The 25,700-nt window shown below is 50.4% G+C and overlaps 1 protein-coding gene across 2 annotated transcripts; it reads right to left on the bottom strand.

Annotated features, from left to right (window-relative positions):
- Nucleotides 1–791: 791 nt before the first annotated feature.
- HPS4 (HPS4 biogenesis of lysosomal organelles complex 3 subunit 2) lies at nt 792–25,534 on the bottom strand. Of its 2 annotated transcripts, XM_079943571.1 has the most exons (14): nt 25,311–25,534; nt 24,296–24,816; nt 21,878–21,968; nt 19,704–19,847; nt 14,949–15,056; nt 14,376–14,492; nt 12,814–12,908; nt 12,164–12,236; nt 10,246–10,282; nt 9,257–9,353; nt 7,730–8,642; nt 3,262–3,394; nt 2,699–2,807; nt 792–1,086 (listed from the first exon to the last, which is right to left on the bottom strand). In XM_079943571.1, exons 2-14 carry the CDS (start codon nt 24,334–24,336, stop codon nt 915–917), a joined length of 2,130 nt encoding a protein of 709 aa, XP_079799697.1. In that variant the 5' UTR covers nt 24,337–24,816; nt 25,311–25,534; the 3' UTR covers nt 792–914. The 2 variants fall into 2 exon arrangements, with proteins under 2 accessions (XP_079799697.1, XP_079799698.1); XM_079943572.1 differs by lacking the exons at nt 21,878–21,968; nt 24,296–24,816; nt 25,311–25,534 and having other exon boundaries at nt 14,376–14,490; nt 19,704–19,833.
- Between the last annotated feature and the right edge of the window lie 166 nt (nt 25,535–25,700).

The following is a 25,700-nucleotide window of genomic DNA, read 5'->3' as shown; positions in this document are numbered from 1 at the left end:
ATAGAACTGATGTTCTAGTACCACTCCAGCCCAGAAACACACAAACGAATGCTGTTCCCTTTCATGCAGCCACCGCTGAAAAGCACAGTCCTGCTTTTGCACCAAAACCTTTTAGAAACTCACGTTTGGGACACTCACTCACTCGGGAGGAACCAGCAGCACAGCCCACTTCCACCCAGGGGGCCCAGTCTGGCCTGTCGTCACCCAGCTCTCGGTCCCGGCACCCCAAACTCCCTTCCACGTCATTGAGATCTGCCCCCACTGCGGGTGAGCCAAAGAACAGGCTGCTCATTTTGAATATAGTTCCAGAAGATCCAAACAAGGTGGTTTCAGCATCCCTGACTGCTTCACTGCACGAGGCGTCCCGCCCTCCCAGAAGGACTGCCCTCAAGGTAACCTGAGAAGTGGGAGCTCTGGTCTGCTCGCTGACAAATCTGCCTCCTGGCTGGGTACTCACACCTCAGACCGGCCCCCTGGAGACAGGGCTGGACAAATACTCTAGACAGGGCCAACCAGGTTCTAGAAAAGATGCCAACCTGGGATTTTGTGGTCCTAGTTAAGGCTGGGGTGGAACAGCAGCAAGAAATGTCAGGTGCCCGGGGCTCAGTGTGACGGGGGGGCTCACTGGCCCTGTGCCCCTTGGGTGTAAGGACCAAGGCACCGAGTCTGGCCGCAGTGCTGCCCACATCATCAAGTTCTTTACCATGTGCTCTAGGTCTGCTGACCCGGAGAGCTACCTCCTCCAACGCCAATCTGCAGAAGGGGCAACAAACACTTAAATATCATTACATTCCTAAAAACGAGGGACTATTCCAAGGAAAACAAAATAGTGGGACTTTTCCATTTAACAAGGCAGAGCTTCCTTTGCTGGGATTCGGTGTGAGAGTCATCTGCTGGGGTCACGAACCCACGGTTCAAAGTAAGTTCACCCCGTGCTTCAGCAGCTTCTGCTTGGCTTTGCCCGGGAGGCTGAAGGCGCTGTCCTGCGGACTCGGGAAGCCGGAGCTCCGCCCCGCCGGCGCCAGCTGCTGGAAATAGGTTTCCTGGACAGGGCTGCAGCAGGCGTACACAGCCGTGGAGGCATTCCTGTTGGAGGAAGAAAGGAGACCACAGTCCGACGCTGCCTGTGAGCCTTCAGAGCCCGGAGACCCGCAGAGGCGCTGTCAGTGACCCGGCAGGACGAGTCATGGACCAGTCACTACGGCCATGGAGAGGGGGCACCTTGGCCTGCAGGTAACGAGCACGGATCTGGAGTCACACAGACCTCGGTGCTCATCCCACCCCTGCGACTTCCTGGCTGTGTGCCCTTGGCTCAGCTGCTCCAGCTTTGTCGTCAGTGAAATGAATATGACAACAGTAAACTCCCTCACTGAGACTTTATAGAGAGTAAACGATTAGGCATATATACACATTGCTTAGCCCATGGTGCGCGGTTAAGAAATGGAGCCTGCTTGTGCTGTTTCTATTATTCAAATGAGCTACGTATCCCAACGCTAAAACCCTCTCAGCTCCAAGGAAGATGAAATACTACAGGGCCACAAGGTGGGTGATGGATCTAGGTTGCCAGCGTGGGGCAGCTGTGACTTCAAGCCAGAGGAGACACATTTATTACGGAAAGATATACAGAAATATTGGCTGGAGATGGCGCTGGGCAGCAGAAGTGTCCGCATTCCTGTGTGGCCGGTGACAGGCATTAGAACCTGGTCAGCACCAGAGCCGAGCCCAGAGCCCACACGCCTCCTTCTCAGCCACACTGTCCCCGGAACTGGAAACGTGTGCGGCCGGGGCATGTGCTTAGAGCTGAGACACCTGGGCTCAAATCCTGACTCAGCCTCTGAGTAAGAATGCGACCCTGGGGCGAGTCGTTCATTCTGTTTGTGCTTCAATTTCGAAAGAATGCGCTGGACCAAATCATTCCAAGGACTTAACTGAATGATATACACAGAGCAGGCACCCCCCCTTCTGACCCTCTAACTTGCCTTCTTTTCTGCTACCGGTTTCATAAGAGAAGCTTGTAGAGAGAAAAAGTAGAAATTCGGTTGGTTAAAGATTGTAAATGACAATAATAATAATAATCTAGATCTGCTGGCACAGCAGTGTTCAGGACATGCAACAAGGTGAAAAAAAGAAACTTGTAAATCAGCACATTAGTATGCTCCAGTTTTCTAGAAGAAAGACCATTAAATAATCAAAAATTCTAATCGTCTATCTTTTATATGCAAAAAATAAAAATGAAAACCAACGAAACCTGGAGTAATGTACACCAGACTATTAACTGTGGGTGTCTCTGGGCCATATTGCCAGCGAGGGGAGGGCAGCATTTGACTTGGGAGACTTGGTCCTGAGCACATGGGGCTTGTTAAGTTAGAAGATGGAAGACAGCACTTCAGCATCGTTTATGGCAGAGACCGAGGCCCCTCCTCCCTCCCCAGTGACGGATGGACGCACTGAGGTGGTGAGGGCCTTAGGTCTCCTCCCTGCTGTACCCCAGTGTGTAAATCAGCCCGAACCCCAGGATGGGACCCAGCAAATACATGACATGGGAAGCGTGGGGGCAGATGACAGCAGCCACCGGAGCAGATCAAAGAAAGCCCTGACTGGTGCCTGGACTGTCCTTCATTTGGTTATGAACGAGGCTCTGCCGGGACCGGGAAGGCGGCTCCTGGCGCAGGGCTGTCAGTGAGCTGGGGACGCTCACCTGACGGTTACTTCGTACAGCGCGGGCAGCCGGGCGAAGTCGGAATGCATCAGGCTGACGGCCTGGAGGAAGCGGCGGTCCTGGGCTGTAGCCACCTGTGGCAGGTTGCCTTCCAGAAGAGGACACAGAAGTCGTGAGTGGCAGACCGCCCCCCCTCCAGCAACATCCCCCAAACCCAGAACCATAAACTGGGACAGGGTGAGGCCCCGGCCTGGGGTACAGGTGCCCAGGGGCAGCGGGACAGAGGCCGGGTGCTGGGCCCTCCAGCTGCGCCCCGCCACGGAGCACACGCCGCCCCCGATGGTGGGCAACACCGGTCTCTGCACACGAAGGTCCGAATCGGGAGGGGACCTCATCACAGACATTTGAACGTGTGTGTGCTTCTCTCAAAATGTTGGAGAAACGGCCAAAATAAAATAAACGAGAAAAGAAGTGTTTGCCAAGAGAATTTAAACCCCGTGGGAGCTGGGCTCCAAGTGAGAAAGCAGCATCCTGACTGCAGGGCACTCACCCCCTGCGCTGGGCCCCGGTTTCCACTCCCACCCACTGGAGGCGCCCCTTACCCGCCAGCACGTTCTGGATGCGGTCGTAGTGCGCGAAGCCATAGGTTCTGGCCGCGGGGGCCGCCTGGTCCTGGGGCAGCGTCTCGTTCAGGTGCACCTCCAGCCCATTGAGGGACGCCAGGCTGCCGTGGTACTGCGGGGCAGGGAGGGGACAGGCCGCCACTGAGCAAGCCACCCAAGGGATATCTGCGTGGCTGCCTGACTTAGCAAGAAGGACTCTGACCAGTGCTTTGACCTATTGTTAGAGAAGTTCTGACTTCTGCCCTTATGTCCTAATGCATTTCAAACTTGTAGAAAAATCAGAAAATAGGGGGGAGCAGAAAAAGAAAAGAAAAAAAAAAAAAAAGCAAGGAAAACTGGCCCAGAATCTCACCGTCCAGGCAGAGCCACTGGTGGCGCCCTGGTGCATCTCCTATAACCAGGGCTGGCGTTTGTGCCCCGCTCCTCCCCCACCCCGTGCTGCTTGACTGTCTGCAGAGAGGCCATCTCCCTCCCGTGTACCTAGAATGGTACCAGCCACTGTTCTCGAAGGACTGAGAAGTGTGGGTGAAATGGTTTTCTGTGCTCTCTGGCTCAGAGGAGGAACCCAGCTGAGGAAGGCTGTCTGGGAGGTGAGGCCCAAACACCTGTATTTTAAAACACCTCCCAGGGGATGTCACCTGCAGGTGCAGCTGGGAACACTGGACTGTCCCATTTTGTACGATTTGTTGTTTATAAACTAAAGATGGAGTCAGACCATAAATAACGACTGATGCTAGTTCTGTGACCTAAAGATACAGCATGAACTTCATCCTTCATCCGTGAACTATTTTCCCGCAACGTCATTTTCGAACGGCTGAACTCCATCTTGGGCCCCGCCAAGTACGTCCGTCACGTCCAGATGGACTCAGCCTGAAACAGGGCCTCCTGGGGCTGCCCCGGGCTGCTAAAGCCACAAGGAGGCCGCGGGCCCTGGGCAGCAGCTGGCGCCCAGGAGAAGGACCTCCTGGCTCAGCCTCTTCCCGACTAGATGACCCGGGGCAAGTTACTGGCTTTTCTGCGCCTCGCTTTTTTTCATCTGCGAAATAGGGATACTATAGGGCTGCTGAGTGGCTGAGGTCAAATAGCATCTATCCATTCTGTCCGCTCTGAAGTGCTGGGAGCGAAGGCATTTTCTTAAAGTCAAGAATATGAAAACTGTCGTTATTAAAGAAGTGGGACCTCTTCCATGAGCACTCGTCCCTGGACTAATACGACTTGTCTGTGGGTTGACTTATTTCACAACAGCTGTGTAAAAAAATAAGCTCACATAAAAGGACCAGAGATGTAAAGAGAATGTTCTGAGGTGAATGTCATGAAACTCAAGTGTTATTTTGGGGAGTGTCCTGGACTTAAATTAGCGTTTCTATCCCATGTCGTAGAAATGGTACTTAAAGACATTAGGTTTGGCACCAGGGTTTACGTGACACCCTCATCTCTGCGTCCCCAGGGCCCAGCAGCGAGCCTGGCTCCCAGGAGGTGCCAGTCAACAGCCACTGGGTGACTGGACAGCGGGTGTGACCGACACCAGGCACCGTCCACCACGAGCTGTGCGGGCTGAGTCGAGGGTCCATAGTAACGGAACAGGAGGACAAGCACACTGTGCCCTGCTCGGATCCCTGGATCAGCCTCACCAACGCAATTAACAGAGGCAGATGAGGCTGTGTGTGTGTGTGTGTGTGTGTGTGTGTGTGTGTGTGTGTGTGTGTGTACAGGATTTACCACGAAGTCAAACCACAGCCCCGCTGAAAGTTTCTGGATCTCAGGAATCTGCAACAGTCATCCCTCCATCCCCAGCGGGTGCCCAGGGAAAGGGAAAACGGGGACAGAATGAGCCATGCCAAACCTTGAGCTTTCTCTGTAGGCACCGAGCCACTTCTGGAATCTTCTGCCTAACTTGTCCTCAGGATAAAATCACTTAACCATCAACGCAGTTAAATCACAAGACGCTATACCAGATGACACGTGGGCAATTTTCTACTGGTAAGCAAGTGCTTTCATATATACCAGGGGTCAGCAAACCATGGCCCGTGGACCAAATCCAGCCTACTGACACTTTTAGATAGCCTGAGAGCTGAGAATGGTTTTTATATTTTTGTATGGTTAGGGAAAATAAACTCAAAAGAATAATATTGTTATGTGAAAATTATATCAAGCTTCAATTTTCGTGTCCATAAACAATGTACCGGAACACAGCCGCGCCGTTTACTTACATATCGTTTTGGTTGTTTTTGTATTACAACAGCAGATTCGAAGAGCTGTACAAAGCAGAAAACACCTGCCATGTGTTCCTTTACATTAAAGCTTGCCAACCCAAGACACACCACCACATACGAGAGCCTCACAGCAGCCCCAGGAGACACAGAGCCGGGGCTGTTCCTGGATCCTCCGCCTTCTAGTCCACAGCACAGCAAGGGGCTCAATGTCAGTGTGTCCCCAAACACGCAGAAGAAACGATGCAGGAACTCACATTACTCAGAAGCACCAGTTTCACGGGAGAGGGGTGCTTTTTTGTATTTTATGCTAACACACTATACCCAGGCTTTGTCTACTGTACCCATAGCTCCGTGTCCTACTGTAATGATGAATAATTGAAGGTCAGTGAGAGGATTATCTTGGGTTTTGAGCAGGAAACTATCAGCGGCTCTCTGCTGCCCCCTGGCGTGAGCCTACTCTGCTCCTCTGAACCAGTGGGTTGGCTTTTTCTGGACAGCAAGCAGCAGAGGGTCTGGAGGGAAATCAGGTCGACTGTTTTGTGTGCAGAACCGGGACAAAAAGGCAATGAAAGCTCTCTGCTGATTATAAAATAGACGGCCTTTGGGTCTGATCAACCGACTCCACTCACAAACCAGCAAGCTGATCAAAGTTCGTTAAAGCCCTACTCTTCTTAGAAAAGACTAGTTTTCTTTTTCCATAAAATTGCGTTCTCTTTCCTTCCCAACACCAAACCCTACTTTCCATGAAAGCCCAGCGAGGTCGTTGCCCTGACAACAAGGATGGGCTGTGACAGACCAAGTCCCATGTCCGAGTATCAAGGGCCACAGAAGGCAGGGCCTTTACTCCTTCACCTTCCCACCTACCATGCCAAAGTCAGATCTGTGGGGGACAGAGGGTTGAGGGTGGGAGACAAGAAACAGGCAGGAGTCCTGGACCCCACCATGTGCATTAGGCCTTGATCTCAAAGAGGCGGTTTTCTTAAGGGCAAAATGGGAGTTACTGTGCCTGCCCCCAGAGCCAGCTGTTCCAAGGCTTGGCTAAAGTAGCAGATGTGAAGTATTTACATACAGCAAATGCAGAATATATCTTAATTTACCTTCTTCTCCCAGAGCAGCCTGCGCTATTTCTTCTTTTTCTTTTTGGGGGGAAAGTAAAAAAAGAGGGGTGGTATCCACTGTACTGCATGCCAACACCGGGCCTGCAAAATGCCGCATCTAAGCTCGGTGCTAAGCAGGACAGACCATGAAACCGAGGCATCGGCCGGGAGATGGATGCACAGAACTGCAGCCCTGGATCCCTGAGCTGTTACAAGGAGGAGGAGGTGGAGATGTCGCTCAGAGCCGTGGGGAAGGAGGTGGAGGGAAGCCGCCACTCGGGGAGGGTGCTGCAGGGCCTGTGGAAAGGGGAGAGGAGCCAGGCAAGTGCGAGAGGCGCAGGCTCTGTCTCCAGGCTCCGTGCGGAGGACCCGCTGCCCTCCTCCACTGCGTTCCAGGGGACCTGCTCATGTACGGAGGGCCACGGGCCTGCCTGCTAATACGATGGACTTAGAATAATATAGATTTAAGAACAGAAACAAGGCAAGCCCCAGGACACCGTTCACCCTGCAGCAATTTTAACCTGCTGTTTTTATCGCTGCCGTTGCCCGGCCAACTAAAGCAAGGCTGTTACTATGGCAACTGGATCCAGCGTGGGCCCAGGCCCCAGAGAAGGTCAGCTTACCACTCGAAGTGGGGAAGGGGCTGCAAGGGTTTGAGAGGAGCCTTCTGGATCCAGTTAGCATTTCAGACGTCCTGGGCCTTCTAGGAAGGAGCTCCAGATGGACGGAAAGTCAGGGCTGGCGGAAAACTCCCAATCCAGGCGGTGACACACACAGACTCCGGCCACACAGAGCCTAGAGCTGCCGGGCTAGGGAGTGAGGCCGTGTGGTCATGGCCCGCATGGCTGCACTGCACCCCACACTGCTGATGACGAACCAGAGGCGCTGAGAAAATGGAAGAAGCTGGAAAGGGCAACACTTGTGGATGCCTTTGCACGTGGCTCTGTGCTCAGCACTGGGTGCTCACTCACCCACCCCCCCACAAACAGCCGAGGAGGTGGGCACCACCGGTACCCCACTGTGTGGACAAGGACGTTTGGCACGAGGTCACACAGCTGCTGGCCAAGCGCCCCTGCCTGTCCCCACTCCGAGGAGGCGGGGGCGGGCTGCCAGGGGCCAGGGCGTCTGCACACTCACCACGTCCTCGATGGCCGCGCCATCTCCCAGCAGCGGCTCCTCGGCCAGCAGCAGCAGCGCCAGGCCTCTGACGCGGTGAGTGTAGAGGTTCATCCGCACGAGCCGCGCGAGGGACACGGGGGTCGCCCTGGATCCGGTTCTGTCTGCGGAGGGGCCGTCGCCTGGGGGGTCTGCCGAGCCCGAGGCGCGTTCCGGGCTGGAGGCTGAGCGGCCCTCAGGAACCCCATCGCCGTGCTGCCCCTCGCCTTGTTCCCCCACGGGCAGCTCAGACCCCGTCTGCCTCGAATCCAAGCAAGGCGACGGCAACGGCCCGCTCGTCGGGCTGAGGAGGTGGTCCCTGGGGACGGGGGCTTGGCTGCTGTTGCCAGGGAGGTCTCTGGGCCGTTCTAGGGCTCCATTCTGGGTGAGCATCTCAGCAGTGGAGGGAGGGAGGGGGCCTTCCACGGCTGTGCCCACAGGCAGGGCCTCAGGTGGCTGGCTTCCGGGGTTGCCAGAGTCACTGACAGATGCCCTGCAGCCAGGAGGTCCGCCGGCGGAGGCAGAATAACCCAAGGATGCTCCCGTGTCCTGAGCTTCTGGAACGTGGATTTCAGACAAGTCCAGTTCCTCTTCCCCCCTGGACAAACCGGTTTCCTTCACCAGGGAGAGGCCGAGCCCAGGCCCCCGGCCCCCGGCGGCGTGGTACGGTGTTGGGAGCTTGATGCTTTTCAGATCACAGTCTGACCAGTGTCCGTTCTCCCCGCTGCCATTTGGCCAGGTGATGTCAGGAGACGTGGGCTCAGGGCTGGTCGCTGAGATCCAAGCCGTGGATTCCACGTGTCTGGGGGCGTTTTCTTTCGGGGCAGATGTGTTCAAACCCTTTGGAGGGCGCTGGGCTGGGGGCTCCGGGAGTCTGGCTGGAGATGCCAGAGTGCTGGCGAACAAGGCGGGCATGAGGAAGGGCAGGCGACTGAGCGTGGGCAAGGGCCCTGCCCTGGGGGAGACTAAAGCAGTGCTTCCCTAAAAAGCATGGGCATTGGTGACAAGTGGGTGCTGAGGCCACAGAGCCTAAGAGGCCACGGTCAAAGCACAGGAGGAAACCTAGAGCAACGCCTAGGCCTAGCCCTCGGGGCTTCACACAGTGACACTGGGATCACCTACAGGAAACGGCAGAGCCCACTGAATCAGGGACACCCACGTTTGGAGGCCGACTGTGAGTCAGGCCCTATACTGGGTGCTACACACATACTATTCCCAACTTTCGCAAGGAACCCGTGAAGTAGACATTACTGGGTCCATTTTACAACTGAGGCTCAGGCAGGGAATGGACTTGCTCAAGCTCACACAGCTGATAAGCAGCAGATCTGGGATTTGAAACCTCCGCTTATCTCACTCTGCCAGATACCCCTGATCTCTATGCTGAAGCTCCAGATGCCCCTGCCAAGGCAGAGCACGGAGAAGACGGAATCGGTTATCAGATGCCAGGGGCTCACCTGGATAAATCCTTGGGAGGGAGTGCCCCAGAGGAACCCCTGTGAGCTCCCTTACCTGGTTGTGGGCTCCCGGGGGAACTCACGGAGACTGACAGCTTCCTCTTCGGTCAGGAAAACAGGCACAATCTGGACGTTTGGAGGGAGTGCTGCTCCTAGAATTGTAAAGCGGTGTGGCCAGGGCCCTCCCCTGGGCCAGAGAAGACAGAGGGGCAGGGACTGTTCTTGGGGTGACGCATCCAACCCACAGGCGGGCTCAGAGAGCAGCTCTGGGCTACGTTCCTCAACCCAGAACAAAAGCCACAAAACTGCAGCTACAACGTCAGCCATCAGCAGGGAAAAGCCCGTGTGGGCAACTCTGCACCCAGGGTGACGTTTGGTGGAAGAAAGTTTAGTGGCACTTAAAAAAAAAGACAGAAGCTGGGCTTCCCTGGTGGCGCAGTGGTTGAGAGTCCACCTGCCGATGCAGGGCACATGGGTTCGTGCCCCGGTCCGGGAAGATGCCACATGCCGCGGAGCGGCTGGGCCCGTGAGCCATGGCCCCTGAGCTGCGCGTCCGGAGCCTGTGCTCCGCAACGGGAGAGGCCACAACAGTGAGAGGCCCGCATACCGAAAAAAAAAAAAAAAAAGACAGAAGCTGGAAAAAAGCACTTCCACCTGACCAAACGGGTCTGCCCTGACTTATGATGCAAAATGAAACAAATCCCCCTCTTGGGGGCACCTGCACTGCTGCAAAAGGTCTTCCTGGCAGGGGCCGCCGATAGCACCCATTCCTAACCGTGACCTTCTGGGACTCGTCTGAGTAGTCTCATAACGGGGAGTTAAGGAGGATCTGAAAACGGGGATTTAAGAGGTGTGCCTAAAATCACGAGCTTTACAACTGGGATTTTGATGGGTAACTTTGTGCTTGAAGCTCTATATATTTTTCCTAATCTCACGAGCTGATGGAATTACCATGTAGGACTACTTGGCCTTTCACGTGACTTGGATAGGGCCAGGCAGCTTGAAGACCATTCCCAAGATGTAACAAGGCACCTGATTGCTTACCGTGTTCCTCCAGGGCATCCCCTCCTAGAGGTTTTCTCTGAAAATAAACACACAGAGAAGTTGGTGCTGGGCACCGCATTCTCCCCCCAACCTAACCATCAGGACCGCGTGGTACCATCTGTTCATGAAATGTAGCCAGGCCCAGGATGCTGGTCCCAGCCGCATGCCAACAGCAAAGCAGATGGAACAGAAGCTCCCCCAAGCTGCCTGCCCCCCGCCGTGGCTGGGGTCAGCCAAGAGCCGGGCCCACGCTGGCCGGGGCGGCCACACCACCCCGGCTCACACCAGGCTTCTTCCCGTTCTGATTTCTCAGTTTCTCCTCTCTGGGAATAACAGCAAGCATTCATTCATGTTACCTCTCAGACCTCCAGGGAAGTCATCTCCTGGAATAAAGCCACATCTACCACAGCCCTGGCCTAGAGCTCACACAGATCCCATTATAACAAAAGTGTGAAGGGCCTGTGACCCTCACAAGGGAAGGATTCAACCTAAACCAGATGTGAGGTCAGATCTCTTGTTCTGATTTACAATCAAGGTGAGAAACCCAGGAATCTCCTCAAAAGAGCTTTCCAGCCATCTCCACCTAAAGGTTCCAAAAGGACCCACCAAAACAAAACAAAAACTGCTCTTCTCACCAAAATGACTTTCACTCCTAAGAAGTGTTGTGGCTTTCTTTCTTTCTTTACATAAACTAACTCTAGACAAAAATTCTTTTCCAAAATATCACATATAATTCCCTCACCCGCAAGCTAATCCTGTTAACATTGGGCACATTTTCCTTTAAGTCTATGCATTTTTTTTTATACTCTGAGGCCACATTACGTAAAACTTTTTTTTCTGCTTGAAAGAGTGACACACAATTTCTGTCATTAAAGGATCTTTGGCCATTTTCAACGGCTGACCAAAATTTTATGAAGTTTACAGTGGTGCAGGAGAATTCATCGTTTCCGAAAATAGTGAATATTTTCGGCTTTGCGGCCATACAGTCTCTGTCCAACTGCTCAACCTGCAGATGTGGCTCAAAAGCAGGCCAAGAAAATTCTGTCAGTAGGCGACTGGCCCACAGCCCATGGTCTGCCAGCTCCTACCGTAGACATTTAAGTTATATCTGATTTTTCACTTTCGTAAATCCTGTTGCGATAAATTTTGAGTATAAACCTTCTTCAGCAGTCAGATGACTTCCTTAGTATTGATTCGTAGTGCTGAGCAATGAGGAAAAAGGAAAGGGCATCCTCAAGCCTCTTATTATCAAATAGTTTACCAGGAAGGCTGTCCTGACGACCCCTGCATCACGGTGGGAAGGAGCCGGCTAGAGCCACACACGTGTTTTAAATGTCTACTGATTTAATAAGTGTAAGAAGCTAGCCTGATGACACATTTAAAACCAGAGTCTGGCACAGGAAGAATCAACTAGTAAAACAAAAGAAAAAAGAACTCAAAGGAAATATGCCAGATGCTAGCAGTGATTTTCTCTGTGCAGTCCAGTTGTGGGCAGTTTTATTTCCCATGAGCACATATGACTTTTCCTTCATTATAAAAACAGTTAAGTAAATATAAGAAGGAAGTATTTTTAAAGTTTCTGTTGTCCTAAGCCATCTTTTACAGTCTCTCTCTCTCTCTCTGAAAAATCCAACATCTCTTTGACATAAAGCCCATCCTTGAGGGAAGTCAAATTCTCATAGCTCCACTTGGATCGAAGAAAAACCAACCAAGTCTACCACGCAGAAGACAACATTTTCTTTCGGCTTTGCCAGTGACCTCACTCGAAGGAAACCACACGGATGGACCTGGGGTCCTGAGAAGGACAAGGCAGCGGCAGCTGCCCCCGTCCATCTAGCACTGGGGCTCAGCCTTGCCCGGTATAAAGACAGACTCGCCACATGAAGCATCCCAGCCAGCGGGGTGGGCTTTGCGATACCTGGTCCCGACGTGCAGCTCGATGAAGCAGAACCTTGGCTGTGACAGAGGGTGGGAGCTGGGTGCTAACGATCCTGGGGGGTCAGACATAGGAACAAGGACACCATGAGAAGAAACACACTCAGGACTCTGAATTGGAAACATTCCTGACACCCTGTGGTGGCGAGGATCTCGGGGACACAGCTGGTGGGAGTTTCAACTGGGAGAGCCCCCGTGGAGGGCTCTTGGGTGCTCAAGCTCACTAAGAGGCCCTCCAGCTGTGTGAAGAGCTGCAGTGAGACCTCAGAGGCCAACTGGAGACGGACCCAGGCAAGAGGCTGCAGGAGCCTGAGCTGAAGCTACGGCCAGCACACCAGGGCCCTGGGCAGCAGGGGAAGGTGCTGTGGGCCTCCTCCATGCCCTGTCTGAGAATTTCACGGATCTCTTCAAAGCTGCCTTTTATATTCCCAACTCTTTTCTGGACACAACAGTTTGCAATTTCCCAGCTCTGCCCAAAGACAGGCAGGGACCCTATATCAAATCTAAACTACCTGCTAGTTGCCCAACAAGACCACCTGGAACTGGCCACACAAAGAGCTCCCCGCCCCCGATCGGGGTGGTCAGTTCTGCAGCATGGGCAGGGCTGGAGGGGCAGGACCCGGCATTACTCACAGCCCCTTATAGAGGATGCAGCCGGCTAGAACATGGGGCGAGCGCTGGCAGGTCTGCAGAATGAGGGCCGCCTTCAGCAACAGCAGGGGCTCCACCTGTGCCGGGCAAGAAGCAAGCCACGAAGTCAACACACTTACCATCAGCGAAGGAGGAACAGGAAGGGGGCTCTGGAGAGCAGATGGACAGCCAGAGCCCAAGCCTGGAGGCAGAGTGTGCCGCACAGTGACAGCTATGTCACGCCTCTGACACCCAGAATGGCTGCCACCACAAATGCCAAATTCTGGGGACAAGGAGGCCTCTCTGGAAGCTGGAAGGTAGAGCAGATATGGCGTATGGCTCTTCACAGGCGACAGTGCAGATGGCCAAGGAGACCCTGACGATCAACGCTGAGACCAGAAGGCAGCAGGAGAGGAGAACCTACCTCTCAAATTCAGGTCATGGTGTCGGTGAACCCACCCACCCGTCCTCCACCGTCGCCCTGAAGCCCAGGCACCCCTGTGACGCAGCTGGCTTGATGTCTGACCAGATCCCGTAACTCTGTTGCGTAACAGAAAATGATAACATCATGGCCTTTCACTCAGGAGTATATGCCTCAGTCCACGGTCCTTGTAAAAAGTCCCGAAAAAGACCAGAAAACGATCTGAGCCTGGTCAAGAATGGCCAGCAATAACCAAAAGCCTCTTCCTGCTTCCTGCCGGGCAGCGGTTAGAACCCAGTGCCAAGGAGCCAAGCATGCAGTTCATTCTTTCACGCCCTCAAGACGCCCAGGCCCAGCCAGCCAGTCTGGAAAGCTCTGGGCCAACTCCAAGAAGCCCTCCAAACAGGAGCGGGAAACCCGTCTCTGTTTCTAGCAGCATCCCAGTGCCACATCCCTGTTAAAGGGACACAGTCAACGACAGCAGCGAGAGCCAGCCCGCACATAGTGGAAGGCTCCCGTCCCCCGAGATGCTCAGGGCACGGGCCAGCGGTTCTCGAGGGGCAGTGCCTCGCACCTCCCTTTGGCTACCTGACTGTGAGGATGTGATGCTCAGCCAGCTCAAGGCCACTGAGCAAGGGCAGTGCAGGCGGCCGGGCCAGCCACGCAGGAGGCCTCCTGTCACCGCGTGCCAGCGGCAACAGCGACAGCGCAGGGACAGAATACCTCCCAGCCCCGCAGTCCCAGATGTGGCAACCCCGGTTTTAAAATGTCAGCCCTGGGCCTTTTTGGATGTCGAGAATAATTAAATCACATAATGGTACTATCGAGAAGGGGACCTTCAGATCACTGAGTTCAACACTCCTGGGCATTAGCAAAACAGTAACACCCTTTACTGAGTATCTGCTTCCTGTCATTTACGTACTGTCCCATTTCACCATCAGAACAGCTCTGGGAGGCAAATCTTATGCTGTGGCCATTTTACGGGCCAAGCCATTTTACTTGTCCAAGCCTCGTGAGGGCTGCATGGAATCTGAGCACGGGTCTTAACAACTACGTGCACTGAGATACACCTCATTCAAAGGGGAAAACGTGTCCAGAAGCCCTATTCCTATCCATGCAACGAGCAGGGGGCTGAGCCTGTTACTTTCGTTTGGTCCAGGTTCCAGAGGGAGTTGAATATCTTATGCAGGTCACCGGTGTTTCTCAGGATCTGGTCAATGAAGGTGTCCCACTCCCCGCTCAGTTCTTCCCGAGAGCAGCTCTGAAACAGAACAGCTGGAGGTCAACACCCAAGATTCCAAGAGACACACTCTTCGGCAAGGACTCCAACCACCAACAAAATTGTTCCTGCATGAAAAACTGGCCAGAAGGGAGGGCCTGTTCTGAACTTCCCATCCAGGCGAGGCCTCACCTCATGCCCCTGATAACCTGCCCCCCACAGACCAGGGCCCCTCGGGGCGGGGAGTGGGGGGAGGGCGTGACCAGGCCCTGCTCTTCCCAGCCATCCTAGGAAGGAGGGAACAGGCATAAACATTTGGGTGAACGGGACTCAGGCCACCGGGGAAGAAAGGCATCTGAGAGGGGCTCCAAGGGCCCATGACCTTGTCGCTGACACGATGTGTTTCTGTCAAGTGTACCAGACCCCTGGATGAACACTGTGTTCTGCCGATACCGATTTTGCTAAGGAGGTTCCACTTAAGACTCCTCAACACCATACCTTGTAGGCCAGAGAAACAGGCCCGTTGTAAAAATTAAAGAAGCCGATGAGCTGATCCAGAAGCTGCTTGCAGCTGACATCAGGGAGCTCAACAGCACAGCCCAGCACCTGTAAAGGAGGACAGGCATCTTCCTTTTCTCTGAGGCCAAGCTCAGAATCCTGGCATCCAGGGCTCACTAAAGCTGGACTCCACTGGCCCATCAAAATCCATCTTCTGCTGTGTGACCCCACACCCTCCACCAGCCTCGCTGGTCTCCACAGGAAACAAATACTTTTTGTACCTACTCATGTTGCCCAAGCTGAAATCCCCCCGCCTCCCATTCTTGTTCATTTGCCTGGGACTCCCCCCTGCCTTCCCCCCGACCCCGTGCCCCCCCCCCACAGATGCCAGCCCCCGCAGGATGCCTGTTTTCATCACTCCAGACAATGCCGACCTGTTTCCTGATCCCTTGTATTGTTAGCACTGTTATTTGGACACTGGATGTTTCATTTGGGTTTCACAGCAAACACTGGACCCAGACCGTTTCATGAATGGCAGTCCCGTCTCTCCAGCTGGATGGAGTACTTCCAGAACAGGGACCGACTGCATCATCGCTCCAGCCACAAAAGATAAACACTTGCTCAGTTAGGAAATAATCTGGGCCTATGTTTAAAGAGCCTGAAAAACCTTCGTATTCTTTGACTCAGTAATTCTTCCTGTAGGAGTCTTTCCTAAGGGACTCATCAGAAACTTAAACAAAGCAACCCTGAAATAAAACAAATAAACAAACAAACAAAAATGCTCTCTGAATGTAAGCCCCACTGATGCAAGGATCTGCATTTTGTTCACTGATGTAATCCAAGTGACAACAGTCTGGCACCCAGTAGGTGCTTATGTCTCCCCTAATTAATCTATAGAGGGAATGAAATCCTAATAATCCCACCAGCTTTTCTTTAGAAACTGACAAACTGATTCTACGACAGAAATACAAAGGACCTAAAATAACCAAAGCTGTCTTGGAGAAGAATAAGTTTGGAGGACTTCCACCATCTGATTTTAAGACTTATTATAAAGCTACAGACATCAAGACAGAGTAGTACTTGTATAGAATCTTCAGAAAGATCAATGGGAAAGAATAGTGAGCCCTGAAGTAGAGCCACACACTTAAATGGTCATTTGATCTTCAACAAAGGAGCCACAGGAATCTAATAGGAAAAGGAAAGTTTTCAACAATGGTGCTGCATTAACCGGACACCCATATGGAGAAAAGGACCCTTGACCTCTGCTTCGCACCATACACAAAGATATATCCAAGGTGGATTACAGACCTAAATTTAAAAGCTAAATCTGTGAAACTTACAAAACCAAAAATTGGAGAATGTCTTCTCCAATGGGGTAGGCAATGGTTTTAGACAGAATACAGAAAGCAATAACCATAAAAGATAACACTGATAAATTAGACTTCCTTAAAACTAGGGCTTCCCTGGCGGTGCAGTGGTTAAGAATCCACGTGCCAACGCAGGGGACATAGGTTTGAGCCCTGGTCCGGGAAGATCCCACATGCCGCAGAGCAACTAAGCCCATGCACCACAACTACTGAGCCTGAGCTCTAGAGCCCATGAGCCACAACTACTGAGCCCACGTGCCACAACTACTGAGCCCACGTGCCACAACTACTGAAGCCCGCCCACCTGGAGCCCACGCTCCGCAACGAGAAGCCACCGCAGTGAGAAGCCCGCGCACCGCAACGAAGAGTAGCCCCCCGCTCACCGCAACTAGAGAAAGCCTGCATGCAGCGACGAAGACCCAACGCAGCCAAAAATAAATAAAATAAATTTATTAAAAAAAAAACTAAACTAAAAACTTCCCATCAAAAGACATTATTAAGAAAGTAGGCACACCACAAACTGGGAGAAGATATTTTTAAAATGTATATCTGACAAAGAACTGGTATCCAGGATGTATGAAGAAACCTACAACTCAAGAAAAAAAGAAAACCCAGTTTAAAAAATGGGCAAGAGCTTTGGACAAATACTTTGCGAAGGAAGATATACAAATGGCCATGAAGCACACGAAAAAGCCTTAATATCACTAGTCATTGGGGAAATGCAAGTTGAAACCACAATGAGATACCACTTCACATCCAGCAAAATGGCTAAAATTAAACGAACTGACCACATTACTGCTGATGAAGATGTGGCAGTATCTGGAATTCTCATACACTGTTGGTGGGAATGTAAACTGGTACAACCGCTCTGGGCAAAAGTCTGGCAGTTTCTTGTAAAATCAACATACACCTACCCTATGACCCAGCAATTCCATGCCTAGATATTTACCTATGAGAAATGAAAACATATGTCCACAAAAAGACTTGTATAGGAATGTTTCTAGAGCCTTATTCCTTTTTTAAATTTTATTTTCTTGAAGTACTGTTGATTTACAATGTCGTATTAATTTCTGCTGTACAGCAAAGTGATTCAGTTATACATATATATACATTCTTTTTCAGATTCTTTTCCATTATGGTTTGTCATAGGATATTGAATATAGTTCCCTGTGCTATACAGTAGGACCTTGTTGTTTATCCATTCTCTGTATAATAGTTTGCACCTGTTAATCCCACACTCTCGATCCTTCCCTTCCTCTATCCCCCTCGGCATCTAAAAGTCCGTTCTCTATGTCTGTGAGTCTGTTTCTGTGAGTCTGTTTCTGTTCATTTGTGTCATATTTTAGATTCCACATGTAAGTGATATATGGTATTTGTCTTTCTCTTTCTGACTTACTTCACTTTCTGACTTACTTAACTTAGTATGATAATCTCTAGTTCGATCCATGTTGCTGCAGATGGCATTATTTCATTCTTTTATGGCTGAGTAGTATTCCATTGTACATATGTACCACACCTTCTTTATCCATTCATCTGTCGATGGGCATATAGGTTGTTTCCATGTCTTGGTTATTGTAAATAGTGCTGCTATGAACACAGGGGTGCGTGTATCTTTTTGAATTAGAGTTTTGTCCAGATATATGCCCAGGAGTGGGATTGCTGGGTCATATGATAATTCTATTTTTAGTTTTTTAAGGAACCTCCATACTGTTCTCCATAGTGGCTGCACCAACTTACATTCCCACCAACAGTGTAGGAGGGTTCCCTTTTCTCCACACCCTCTCCAGCACTTATTATTGGTAGACTTTTTTAAAAAAATTAATTAATTTATTTTTTGGCTGCGTTGGGTCTTCGTTGCTGCGTGTGGGCTTTCTCTAGTTGCGGCGAGCAGGGGCTACTCTTCCTTGCGGTGCATGGGCTCCTCATTGTGGTGGCTTCTCTTGTTGCGGAGCATGGTCTCTAGGCTCACAGGCTTCAGTAGTTGTGGCTCGTGGGCTCAGTAGTTGTGGCTCAAGGGCTCTAGAGCACAGGCTTCAGTAGTTGTGGCACACGGGCTCAGTAGCTGTGGCTCAAGGGCTCTAGAGCGCAGGCTCAGTAGTTGTGGTGCACAGGCTTAGTTGCTCTGTGGCATGTGGGATCTTCCCCGACCAGGGCTCGAACCTGTGTCCCCTGCATTGGCAGGCAGATTCTTAACCACTGCGCCACCAAAAAGTCCCATTGTTGGTAGACTTTTTGATGATGGCCATTCTCACTGGTGTGAGGTAGTACCTCATTGTAGTTTTGATTTGTATTTCTCTAGAGCCTAATTCTTTTTTTAAAAAAAATATTTATTTATTTACTTATTTATTTATTTGGCTGCACCAGGTCTTAGTTGCGGCATGCGGGATCTTTGCTGTGGCGTGTGGGATCTAGTTTCTTAACCAGGGATTGACCCCGGACCCCCTGCTTTGGGAGCAGGGAGTCTTAACTGCTGGACAACCAGGGAAGTCCGTCTAGAGCCTTATTCTTAAGTGCCCCAAACTGGACACAGTTCACGTGTCCACAAAAAGGAGAATGAATAAGTAGACTGTGATACATTCAGACTGTGGAATACTGCTCAGCAATAAATAGGAATGAACCGCCGGTACATGCAACAATGTGGATGAATCCCACAAGTGTTAAAATAGAGGATAAAGGGATGAATATATAAATGTGTGATAAAGCAACTATAATGAAGTGTTCTGTAGAATCTAGGAGGTATGTGAGTAGTCACTGTAAAATTCTCTCAACTGTTCAGTATGTTAGAAAATTTTCATAACAAAATGTTGGAAATAATACCTACGAAGGTGAAGATACTTCCTTACACTTAAGCATCCCATCCCCTCAGGAATAAATTTAAAATAAGAGGAGGCATGAGACAACAGTACTTTAGAGTCTATAGTACTACTAGCTGTAAATTGTTCTTTTTTTTTCTTAATGGTTCTTTGAAACCTAACATATATGCACCAGTGTCTTCGAGTTTCTGGCTCCCTTCCCCAGTAAGCGTGGAGAGTATAGAGAGTAGAAACAAGAAAAGATGGAGATTAAAAACTCAATTTGCATCACAGAGCAAAGAGAATTTCCAGAGGATGACCAAAAGAGAGGAGAAAGCAGGCGTGTGCAATGCAGGATGTGTTAGCAGTGTTTTGGAGAGAGCACTCAGTTCTGATGGGCACCTGCAGAAAGTGACACGAGAATCGCAGATGACCGGGGGTCGGGGGCAGCACACGCGGGGAGAGGAGGAGGTTCTAGGCTCAAGATCCATGGCAAGCATTATTTCTAAACCCTAGCATCGCAATACTTCTCACAAAGACAAAAGACTCTTGGTAGAGGCTACCCTGCAGGCACTGGTTCAGCCTGGTAAACTTACCCAAAGGTAATCGCCGTCAACCTTTATGGCGAACTTAAGTTTCCGCAGACGGACGATGGTGGGAGGAGAGCCGGAAATGTCAGAAATGCAGTGGACAACCCCGGCGATCTGTCCACAGAGCAGCTCCTGTTGGTCAAGCAGGGTCTAGGGAAAAGAGCCAATTCCAGACATTACGTTGAAGTTCCCGAACTCCTGTGTCATTCCTTAGAGCAGGGGTTGGCTAACTATAGCCTGGAGGCCAGATCGACTCTGCTGCCTGTTTTTATATAATCCGGGAACTAATGATGGTTTTTACATTTTTTTAAGGGTTGTCAAAATAACAACAAAGAAGAATACGTGATAGAGACCTTACACGGCTTGCAGAGACCAAAACATTCCCACATTGGCCCTTTTGAGACAAAGTTTGCTGAACCCTGCCTGAATTGTCACAAAACACCCACAGTGAATGCATAAGAACTACGTTTTGTTCCTAGGATTATAGGCCTGTGGGTAGAAGAGTGAGCCTTTATCCCCATTCATATCCCCTGCAGAGTGGCCAGAGCAGCCTAGACTAATCCCCACTCTCCAAGTCAAGTGTGATCACATGAGTGAATACACAGGCCTCCTAATCGATCTTCACGTTAACTAAACTGTGGGGCAGACAGACATCATGTGATGCAACGGAAAACAGAGAACTCTTGACTAAAAGAGCTGAACTTGAACCAAATCGAGGCTCTAGATCTTACTACTAGTTTAAAGGAAATGCACTGGGTAGAAAGCATTAAATGATACCATCGTGAGGAAGTAATCAGCCCAATGCAGAGTGGGGGACGTGCTGACATTCTACTGCATAAGAGACCTGGTTTCCTCAATAATTCAGTGGCACAGGGGGAAAAAAGGATGGGGGGAGGGGGGAGGAGTGTTATATGATAAAAGGGACTTGAAACACAAAATAACCGAATGGGGTATGTGGACCTTGCTAGGATGCTGATTAGGAGAGGGAGGGAGGGAGGGAGGGAGAGAGAGGCAGGGGGGAGGAAGGAAGGACTAAGTAACATCTAAGATAATAAAGGCAAAATTTGAATATAGACTGTATCAGATGATATTATTGTTACTAATTATTGTAAATTTTGCTGCATGGGATGTTAACAAAATACACCCTTTTCAGTTAGAGATGTTACTTGATACTGGTGAGATGACACCATGTCTAGGATTTGCTTCAAAATACTTCAGGAATGGACTTCCCTGGTGGCGCAGTGCTTAAGAATCCGCCTGCCAATGCAGGGGACACGGGTTTGAGCCCTGGTTTAGGAAGATCTCACACGCTGCGGAGCAACTAAGCCCGTGCGCCACAACTACTGAGCCTGTGCTCTAAAGCCTGCGAGCCACAACTACTGAGCCAGCCTGCCACAGCTACTGAAGCCCCCGCGCCTAGAGCCCGTGCTCTGCAACAAGAGAAGCCACTGCAATGAGCAGCCCGTGCACTGCAAAGAGTGGCCCCCACTCACCGCAACTAGAGAAAACCCACGCACAGCAACGAAGACCCAATGCAGCCAAAAATAAATAAATACGTTTATTTTAAAAAAATACTCCAGGAAAAAAAGAGTGGGGAGGAGTTAGGATAGCTCATATCACATTGGTCAAGTGTTGATTATTGTTGAAGCTGATGATGGGCACGTGAGGGCCGATGATTCTCTCCTCTTTACTTTGGTATACGTTTGGAGAAAAGTTTTTTTTTTTTTTTTTTTTTTTGGTACGTGGGCCTCTCACTGTTGTGGCCTCTCCTGTTGCGGAGCACAGGCTCCGGACACGCATGGCTCATGGGCCCAGCCGCTCCACGGCATGTGGGATCTTCCCGGACCGGGGCACGAACCCGTGTCCCCTGCATCGGCAGGCGGACTCTCAACCACTGTGCCACCAGGGAAGCCCTGGAGAAAAGTTTTTAATCCAGCGGGGCAGACAGAAAATCATGACGGTAACAGAGAGCTAGAGAAGGCGGAAGTACTGGGCTGCCTGGGCACTTCAACACCAGAACAGCAACAAATAATACAACTAAGAATAAGAGAGTAGAAGTGGCGAATGCCTGGACTACGCAGAGAAAACTGTCCACATGTAACCCTCCCCAGACCTTTGGAAAAGTCACCACTTTGAGGCAGTGGGATCCCCACCAAACAAGAAAATGCTGTACGGCTTACCTGAGGGGGAAAAAAGTAACAGATGCCAGCTCTGGTTGGATCTCCTTCTCCCTTCACCTTGGAACCATCATAAAGGAAAAAATAATTCCACCTGTCAAGAGAACAGAAGGGAGCTGTGTTTCCTTCCATCTGGTGAGCAGGGCCTTGTAAAACACAGCTTCCTTTTGCCCAGCCGGAGAGGGGCTCATGATTCGGCATTTAAAAAGCCCTCTGGTGGCCCCAGAGGAGAAGGGACCCAAGAGCTACAAAGAGATAAAACCATTTCATAAGTGCAGCCAAGTCAAACTAAAAATACGCCTCTATCCAGCCGTCAGACCATCTGCCCCAAAAGACAGAAGAGCAGCTAAGGAAAGACAGGGCACCCACAATGATGCCTCTTATTTGAGACACTGAACCTTAACTCTATAACCATGTGGTTTGGTCAACTGTCTTTTAAGGCTCTGATAATGAAGTAAGTTAGGGATGTCTTAGTTGTCTTCATAACTGCTGGGCACGAGGTCTCTGGAAATTGCCCTTCTACCAGGAATTCATTTAACACACATTTGCTGAGGGCCTGCGGTGTGCGCTGCATGTGCCAGCCTCGGGGGCCATCGAGAGGAAAGGGAAACAGGAAACATGCAGTTTGCCCGCAGGGCAGCGAGTCTATGACGGGAGAAGCGGGGACATCTGAGAGCTCAGAGAGGCATCACACCCCTCCTTTAACACAATCCCTCATCAAACTTCTGATTCCCTCCCTGCAGAGGAAGCTCTCTCCTCAATACCCATAACCCTCTGCTCCTCCCTAAAGACTCGGGGTCTCCTCTCTGGTGTAACTACAATTACTTCTTTAAGACCGCAAAGCAGACTACCCAGGCTGGACCTGGGTTTTAACCTCTCAGTCTCCGAAAGCACACCCATCAGGCCAGAGCAGTGACTACTCTGTCACCTGCACTCTTCTCCCCTGATCTGCGCCCTCCCCGGCTCCCACCTTATCTTCCTATGACAAGCACTAACTCTGTTTCTAGCGCAATCCACTTTCCCGAGTTCTAGGTCCCAACGTGCAGCTGGCTGCAGGGCCCGGACAGATCAAAGAGCCTCAAAAAATGTTTCAAACCCAGCTTGGAAACCCCACTGCCAAGTGGTGAGCATACTGTAATGTATAGAAATAGCAAATCACTATGTTGGGCACAGTGTTGTAGGTCAATTATACTTGAAACAAACTCATAGAAAAAGAGTTCAGATTTGCAGTCATCAGAGGCAGGAGGTGGGGGAAGGGGGATTGGATAAAGGTAGTCAGGGCTTCCCTGGTGGCGCAGTGGTTGAGAGTCCGCCTGCCGATGCAGGGGACACGGGTTTGTGCCCCGGTCCGGGAAGATCCCACATGCCGCGGAGCGGCTGGGCCCGTGAGCCATGGCTGCTGGGCCTGTGCGTCCGGAGCCTGTGTTCCGCAACGGGAGAGGCCACAGCAGTGAGAGGCCCGCGTACCGCACACACACACAAAAAAAAAAGTAGTCAAAAGGTACAATCTTCCAGTTACAAAATAAATAAGTACTAGGGATGTAATGTACAACATGATAAGTGTAATTAACAATGCTGTATGTTATATATGAAAGTTTTTAAGAGTAAATCCTGAGTTCTCATTACAAGGAAAACATTTTTTTTTCCTTTTATATCTATATGAGATGATAGATGTTCACTAAACTTGTGGTGATCTTTTCATGATTATGTGTGTTACAGTGCTGTATGTCAACTATATGTCACTAAAACTGGAAGCTAGATAGATAGATGAATATTTGAATGAATGAATGAAACCCCACTGCTGGGCCCCATTCTACTGTTTCCTTATGTTCCCTGGGTGAAAGTGACCCCACTCTTACAGGCACACAAAAGAAAACCTGAGTGTCGTTTTGAACTGCACACATATAATCAGTCATAAATCCTGCTCATTCTATTGAAACCATGCCTCTCACTTTCCTCTCCTTCATAAATGTTTGCTGAACCAAATTAAGACACGCTTAACCCATTTGCGGTTGAGAAGGGAACTGAGTTTCAGGCAGACATTGTGTAATACCCTTGAAGAGCCAGTCTGGCCAAACCTCTTCTCGTGGTGTAATTCTGCACCGCCACAGCTTCTTGTCTCTCAAAAGTGAAGACTTCAGTGCCCACGGTATTATCAAGGCCGGCTGCGGGATCCAGCCGTGGCTCTCTTTTCTACCTTCTACCAGCAATGCTGGATTCGTCAAACCCTGCAAGAGGCTCGTGTGGTTACAGTACATCAGCTTTGGAGAGAAATGGCCCTTGATTTGCTGCTCTGAGGAAAATGGTATTTTTTTTTTTTCTTAATAAAATCAAGACAGTCTGGCTGGGGACTCTCAGTTCACCCAAAACATCCGTGCAGCAGCCTGCAGGAACTAACCCCCTGCAGGCCCTGCTACTCACCAGGAGGCTGACTTGGTCTCTGTCGAGGTGGAGGTGGCCATTTACTCTTCGGTGGCCCTCATTCTCTTTATTTGGGTTTTCTTTTCCAGTCTGGCTTCTTTCTCCCCAGCAGTGACAGTTCCTCCGCTGAATCCGGATGTGGGACGTTTAGGTGTTTTCAGTCTCCAACAGTCACTTGTCTAGTTTTCATTCAGCATGAAAATGCTTCTTCCCTTCCTTCCAGGCCCTTCGGTCCCATCAATACCTCCAGCCTCTCAGACCTCTGGGAAAAAAATCAATAAAGCAAGAGAATTCTACCAGAAAGTCAAATCCACCAATCTGGTTCCGTGAGCATCGTTTCCCTGGCCCTCTGCAGAACGACCCCTTCAAAGAACGACCCCTTTGCCAGGGAAGCCTGACAGGGCAGATGCATGCTGAAGGCGGTGCTCTGAAGCGATGTCTAGCTTGTCGGGTTCAAAGCCATTCTGAAGGTTTCTTTAAAAAGTTTTGAAGCTTTCCCTTCAAACATCAGTCCCTTGACCCTAAAATAAACACAAGGAATAGATTATTTCAGAATCCCATGAGTGAGCATGTGACCCAGCAGGGTTAAGCAAATGGTATGCTTCAAAAGAGTTTTCCAGAAAGCTGAAAAGTGTGTTTCAAAATCCAAAAGTGAGGGGAGCAAAACTTCAGAGTAAGTCCCATAGTTAACGTGAAGAGATATATCACACAGAAGATAGAATTAAATAACCGGTGTGAAAAAGCTCTGGGTGTCAAGGACAGCTATACAAATAAGGCGGTTGGTGTAGTAATAATGGAACTCAAATTAAGGAACTGTCACCTTGACAGCCCAAAATTAATCTTAACATGTAGAATCCCAGAGCTGGGCAAGTTTCCAAAAGTCAAAAAGAGAATTTAACAAGTGGCTTTCAAACTCCCACAAGAGGAAAGAGAACTCAAGAGTATCAAGAAATTTCAGGCTCAGAAGGGACGCTGGCATCACACACTCTAATCCTTACTCTCCTTCAAAAACTACCTGGACTGGCTCTTGCTTACTCCCTCCAGAGATAGGCAGTTCTCAGTGTTCAATTTATCCTTCCACCAAGCTGAAACGGGCCTCGCAGTAACCTCCACACACTCTCCAGGAAAACAGAACAAGGTCTCATCCTTCCACAAGTCAACCCTTTGGTCACTTCAAAACTGTATCCCTACTGTCACTTTCTCCAAGCTTAATGTCCCCAGCGACATGGTTTCGAAAGCTTGCTCACCATCTGCCATCCTCCTGGGAACACAAGAGAGTTTTTTTAAGCTCCTCTGGTAGAGGGAAGTCCCTAGAGAGGACACCACCGAATCTTTGATGGCCTGTAAAACCTCTGTCTTTTCTCAGCTCTGGATACCCTGGGGTGGGCCTCCCTAGGGTCATATT

Source organism: Stenella coeruleoalba (genome assembly GCF_951394435.1).
Source record: "Stenella coeruleoalba genome assembly, chromosome: 14".
Lineage (NCBI taxonomy): Eukaryota > Metazoa > Chordata > Mammalia > Artiodactyla > Delphinidae > Stenella > Stenella coeruleoalba.
This window is presented reverse-complemented; position numbering and strand designations above follow the sequence as displayed.